The sequence below is a fragment of the Temnothorax curvispinosus genome, unplaced genomic scaffold (assembly GCF_003070985.1).
Source record: "Temnothorax curvispinosus isolate PA1 unplaced genomic scaffold, ASM307098v1 QBEX01013717.1, whole genome shotgun sequence".
NCBI classification, from domain to species: domain Eukaryota; kingdom Metazoa; phylum Arthropoda; class Insecta; order Hymenoptera; family Formicidae; genus Temnothorax; species Temnothorax curvispinosus.
Window position 1 is genome coordinate 324,299 of NW_020223497.1, and position 6,220 is coordinate 330,518.

The 6,220-nt window shown below is 30.1% G+C and overlaps 1 protein-coding gene across 1 annotated transcript; it reads left to right on the forward strand.

Annotated features, from left to right (window-relative positions):
- Nucleotides 1–61: 61 nt before the first annotated feature.
- On the forward strand, nucleotides 62–4,284 carry LOC112463862. Its single transcript, XM_025030512.1, has 9 exons — nucleotides 62–865; nucleotides 1,536–1,834; nucleotides 2,182–2,518; nucleotides 2,686–2,876; nucleotides 2,983–3,119; nucleotides 3,263–3,375; nucleotides 3,479–3,724; nucleotides 3,873–4,019; nucleotides 4,109–4,284. Exons 1-9 carry the CDS (start codon nucleotides 808–810, stop codon nucleotides 4,174–4,176), a joined length of 1,596 nt encoding a protein of 531 aa, XP_024886280.1. The 5' UTR covers nucleotides 62–807; the 3' UTR covers nucleotides 4,177–4,284.
- Nucleotides 4,285–6,220: the final 1,936 nt, after the last annotated feature.

The window sequence follows — 6,220 nt, forward strand, 5'->3', positions numbered from 1 at the left end:
AATCACAAATATCTTTTAGTACTAGATTTTTTAATCAATTAAAAGAGTAGATTATTTTTAGCAAATAATTTATTTTTATTATACTTTTTGAACTATAATTTAGTAATTTTGTAAATAATATTGTGAAAGTTAAACCGACGATGTATATACGCGAGCCACTTGATTGGCAAATTCCTAAAACTTCGATGAACGATAAACTTTAATGTAAACGTTAAAGTTTACATTCATTTGCTTGTATGTACATTTACGTAGATAACGGGCAATATTTCATGGAATGAATGTTGCAGAAAATAGTTTTAAGAATTTGTTTCGTGCATGATGTAACAGTTAACAGTCACACTTGTGTGCTTGTCCAGTCATATCGATGCGTTTAATAGTTTTAATATATATTGCATACATTGTGTAGATACATTGGTTCAAAAAGTTTTCATCAGTGAACATTAAAACATTTATAACGTGTTAACACTCCTGATTGTACAAAATTGCTTTATTTAAGTGCACTTAATTGTTACTCTGCGTGCATTTCTTTGCATTCTACAGAGACGATATTATTTATTTTAAAAAATACCAAATATTTGAAATATATTGTTATTGCATAAAATGTTTGTAGAAAATTCTACATAATATTTATGCATATTAATATCCTACATTTTCAATCTTACATATGACATTATAGTTTCTAACATTAATGCCAATTTAGAAAGTTCTTAGAAAAAAAGTGCAAAGTAGAAAGTAAAGAAGTAGAAAAAAGTATAAGTAGAAGCAAAAATTGGAGCACATCAGTATTTGTTATAGCAAATATAAATTATGAAAATCAAATACACACATCTCTCTTTAAAAGCACATTATTTCTTTTTTATGGCAAGTAAGTAAATTATAACATATATTACACGAATTATATGTAACATAAAACGTAATATATAAATATTACATTTTATTTTATAAAAAGATTTATCTAATTTTTTAATTTATTAATATTTTAATTTAACAAAAACATCATATATGTTTCTTTAAGTAATATACGTAGGATGTGTGGTAGTGACTGGACCACTTCTCGTGACCCACTGAATCGAAAAGTTTATTTTATACATTTTTCAATAACTAATGCGAAATTAATAAAGATACTACGCGAATCAGTTTGCGTCCGTGTGATTCGACGAAAAGAAGCAGCCTTCGAACCAATTCCTTATCAAACTACACTCCTCAACATAATGGTTTATGTCAGCCCTTTCTTGTTTACAAAAAATGCAAACCGTTTCTCACTGTCCAACCAATATCTATTTCCTGTTAGTTAAAAAAATAAAACGTAAATTTACAAAATTAAGATAAGCATTGCACACGTACTTGTAAATAACCTACATATTTTCTCTTAAGTTTTGCTTATATTGAGCGTTTGACTCCTTTCTATGTGGATTAAATTTAAGGAATATATACATTATGATTAGTTAAAAAATATTGAAAATAAATTATGTTAACAATAAACTTATGCTATTGTACATATACACATAAGGCTAATTTAATTGTTCTTATTTTAGACATAGGTGCTATTTTCCCATTTTTACCTGTTTATGGTAAGCAACTCGGTGTTTCTCCATTAGTAATGGCTACCATTACTATCACTTGTCCTATTTTATATATAATCGTCAAACCAATAGTTGGTTTTCTTCTGGATTATTTTTACACCAAGAAAAAACTGATCTTTATGATTATACTCGTCATTTCAAGTGGTTCCTACATTATGTTATATTTTTTACCGTCATTGGAAGAACCAATAGTATTAGATGAGTTTCAAAATGTTTCTTGTGCATCTTTATCTTCTTGTGACGTAGATTATGTAAGTTATTATTTTTTTTTACAATTGCATATTTTCTCGATATAATGTTAAGAGAATACTGTAATTTGTAATTTCGCTCATGCATTTATTTTACAGACAATTTTTTTACAAAATCGTGATCCTGACAACATATGTATTTTAAAATTAAACTAGAATTTAATCTCCTTTTTTATAAACCATGTTAACATATTATATAAAATATATTAAAAATGTATTTTTTCTAAATATTTTCGGAGTTTCTAAACTCTAAATTTTCAATAATATTTTATTATTAATAATTATTAATAATTATTAATTAACACTTTTTTATCTGTATATTTAAAAGTTCTATTTATTATTTACTTCAGAATTCCTCAATATCATATGACGGTATGAAAAGCATTATGTGTCATTGGGAATGCAAGGATACAAATTTTTCGATGCGGCTATCTTTTCGTATAGCTGAAAAGGAAGCAATTATTTTATCAAATACTACATGTTTATTAAATATTAACGAACTACCATTATGTCAAGAAAGGTCAACAGAAAATAATAATTGCAACGTTACCTGTAATAATTTTTTTAAGGATAATAATCTGTACACATCCATTACCTTCTGGGGATTTGTCGTCTTAATGCTTCTTGGCAATACTGGTGTTAATGTTTTCTTATGTATTACTGACGCAATTTGTGCTCAGATATTAGGTAAATAATATCATAATTATTATATATCTTTAAAACTGTTTATCGACATAAATATAATTATATTTTTGCATACATTTTTAGATATAAATAATATATCATATAAAGAAGAAATTTATGTGTTGAGTGCGCGCATGTGTGTTTCATAATATATCTGTTTATCTTTTTAGGTAAAAATACAGAAACGGAATATGGTAAGCAGCGTGTATGGGGTGGAGTCGGTTACAGTTTAGCAGCACTTTTAACTGGATATACGGTGGATACATGGTCCCAAGGAAAAACCTACACATCTTACACACCAGCGTTTCTTCTTGTGTTTGTATTTTTCTGTGTCGATTTGATCTGCTGCAGAAAATTAGAGGTAATTTTATAACGCATTAGAGAGAAAAACGAGTAAAAAAGAAGACTAAAGTTTTAGTAACACCTAATTTTGTTTTCATATTCTATTTTATATTTGTATATTACAGCTGCCGCGTATATCAACGTCGACAAACATATTAGCAGATGTATATGAACTTTTGAAATACAAATCCTTTGTTGTAATGTTGTGTTTTGCTGCCATTGTCGGTGCCTTGGATGGATACATGCTTTATTTTTTGTTATGGTACATTTGCGTCACTATATCAAAGTATTTTTTTCATTTGTTATAACATATTAAATATATTTAAAATTTAAACATAAAAAATCAAAACGTAAAAATTTAGACAAATTTACTTGTCATGTTATTTAAATTATTTGTTCTACTAGGTATGAAGAAGATCTTGCTATGAAGACCGGTCATATGTGCAAAATTAAATTAATAGAAGGTTTAACACTAGCCGCGGGAACTTTCGGTTGTGGGATAATGTTCTGTTTGTTTGGTACTATTAAATACTATCTTATTATGATTTGCTACATAAATGCAGCAATTGAATAATTTAAAATATTACGCTTCTCACAATATTAAATATATCTTTTTTTTAGGTAAAATATCACAAAAGTTAGGACATGGTTACACCTTTATTCTCTCTCTTACATCTTATGCAATACGAATGGGATTAATATCTATAGCACCGACACCATGGTGGATAATTCCAGCAGAATGTTTAATGCAGGGTCCATCATATGTACTTTCTCATGCAACAATAGTAGCGTTTGCAAATGCAATATCATTGCCTGGTACATATGCTTCTGTTCAAGGAATAATGGGAGGGACGAAAGAGGGTCTCGGTAAACTTTCAAATCTTGTTTTACATCAAAAGTCAATTTGTAATAAAAAAAAATTACACGAATAATATAAATAACTATATTAATTATATTAAAAAACATGTATACATGTATATATTAATGTGTAAAATGAGTTACACTATATTTTCAGGTATGGCTGTTGGTAATTTTGTAGGGAGCATTTTGTTGAAAAAATTTGGTGGTGCGTTGACTCTACAAATATATTCAATATTCACAGTAATTTCTGCGTTGGTGTTTCTTCTACTTTACATTACGCACTTAAAACATAAAATACCAGGCAAGAAATCTATAGTAATTTAATTCGACAAAATATGATAATTTGTCCAAGATATTGTTAAAAAATAACAAATTTTCTTTCTAATGTAGGCATACGAAATAATATTGAATGGAAAATGTCTTATGATGCACGAGGACGTTATGTTGTAGCAGAATAATGACTCAAGATCTGCTTTTTATGATATAAATATTATTTTTTAATTACTTAGGTAAATATTATCTAAAAATCTGTCAGTTTTATTATATTTTGTGCTGATATGCTGATATGAAATAGAGCGATATAAAGAAAATATGTCGTTATATACGTATGTGCTCATATTTGTTGAATTTTATTCGTTAATTTTATTTAACTTTCTTTGAGTAATTGTATCAGCTATGAGTTTGTAACGTACTATTACAAACTCATATAGCTGATACAATTAAGGTAATGTAATTTTCCATAAAGGTTTCGTTCATATACTTATATTATTCATTATAAAAACGCCACGATCTGCAAGGACATCTGCGCAGGCAGACGTCCTGATGCTCTGATAGCCAGTTACGAACCATTTGGATTTATTGCTAATCGCGGCGGGTGTCTTAAAGAAACGCGAGATTTATCAGCTTCAAAGACTCTTCGGCGTCTGTCAGATCGACCAGATGCAAGCGGAACGTTTCTACACAGAGACCATTGGTCAAGAACCGAGAGAGCCTTACGTTGCTATCGTGGGTGGTCACGCGGAAAGTCCTATGTTTTTATTTTCTAAGGCGAGACCGGATGTTCCTTTAATAGAAGAATTTAATGGAAGAAGAAATTAGAATTTTGATCTACCTTGTCCGAGATGCTGAGAGAAGAGTGATTCAAATAAGATGAAATTATTTCGCAATAAATAAAAGAAACGTTACTTGGCATACATTTTTACTATGTACATGATAAATATAAAATTTAATATCGCGCGTTTTTTTTTACTGCATAATTAGAAATAATTAAAAAGATTTCAGATTTTAATTGAAATAAAATGTTTTTAAAGTTAATTGGCGTGCAACTAGTCAGACATATCTTGTACTTATTCCTTATCTATTTAGTCAAAAGGTGCATTTACAATGATGTTATCGATGCTACTCTTTTATAAATTATGCCGTGCCATCCGTGCCATACATCAAGAGCTGGAAAGATATTATGTACGTTTATATAGATAGACGATTTAATGTCGCAACTTTAAAAAAAAAAAGTATATTTAAAATATTCGAACTGATATTTGAAAACATCTGAGAGCTTGCGTTGATATTAGATCTTACTTATATTACGTATATATTTAATTTTACGATTTGTGAAATCTCTTTAAAGTTTACTATCTCACAACTTTGTAGCAGATATTTAGAATGCCGTTATAAATGTCGCAATTATCTTCAATTGCATCATGACTTGCGGTATAAATTGCAAAGCATGCGACTAACGATATAATTGTTCCGCTAATCGGAACTGTGGAGTAAAAGTCAAATGCAGGTATATTGCATTGTGATAACAAGTTGCTGCACATTTGCCGGAAGGCTTCCGTATTCTACGTCGCAACAATATGCCGTTATCGTTACAATACGAACCGGATCTTGGACCAACCCGTGCAAGTAATTTTCAAAATAACACGGGTGTACCACGATCTATTGGTCGTTTGTGATCCAACGCATCTGTCATGCGGTTCGGAAGGGCTGATATTATCTTATGAAACGGAAATTGTACATTCCGCCATCACCCGCGAAAGATTTCGCCAATTTCCTCGTATAACCAATGACGCAATGACGCAATTTATTTGTCACCTGGAGCTATACTCGGCAAGGTAAAATGTAGACGTGAAAGTTCATAGCGCTCATATAGCATCAAATTAAGAAAAAAATGTATATTAGTTCCTCTTAGAAGCTATTACCGATTTACATATGTATATTATAGCGTTACATCGTAGCATTGCTCCGTATGCTATTGCAGCTATCCTATCAGTGATTTAATTTCGATAAGATGCAAGATTATATTCTTCCTAGAAATGAAAATAATTCTGCTCTATCTAATATCAGCGAAGTGTACAGCTTCGGCGCGCGCGTTTCATCGCCGTTCATTAATTAGCGGTCGCGATAGTATCGAGGCGCGCAATATTTTAGGACAGCCACGGAAAGTAGCTGAGCACGACAGGCGAGCCTATTAAAAATGCTTGTTAGAGAGTATTAGCGTCG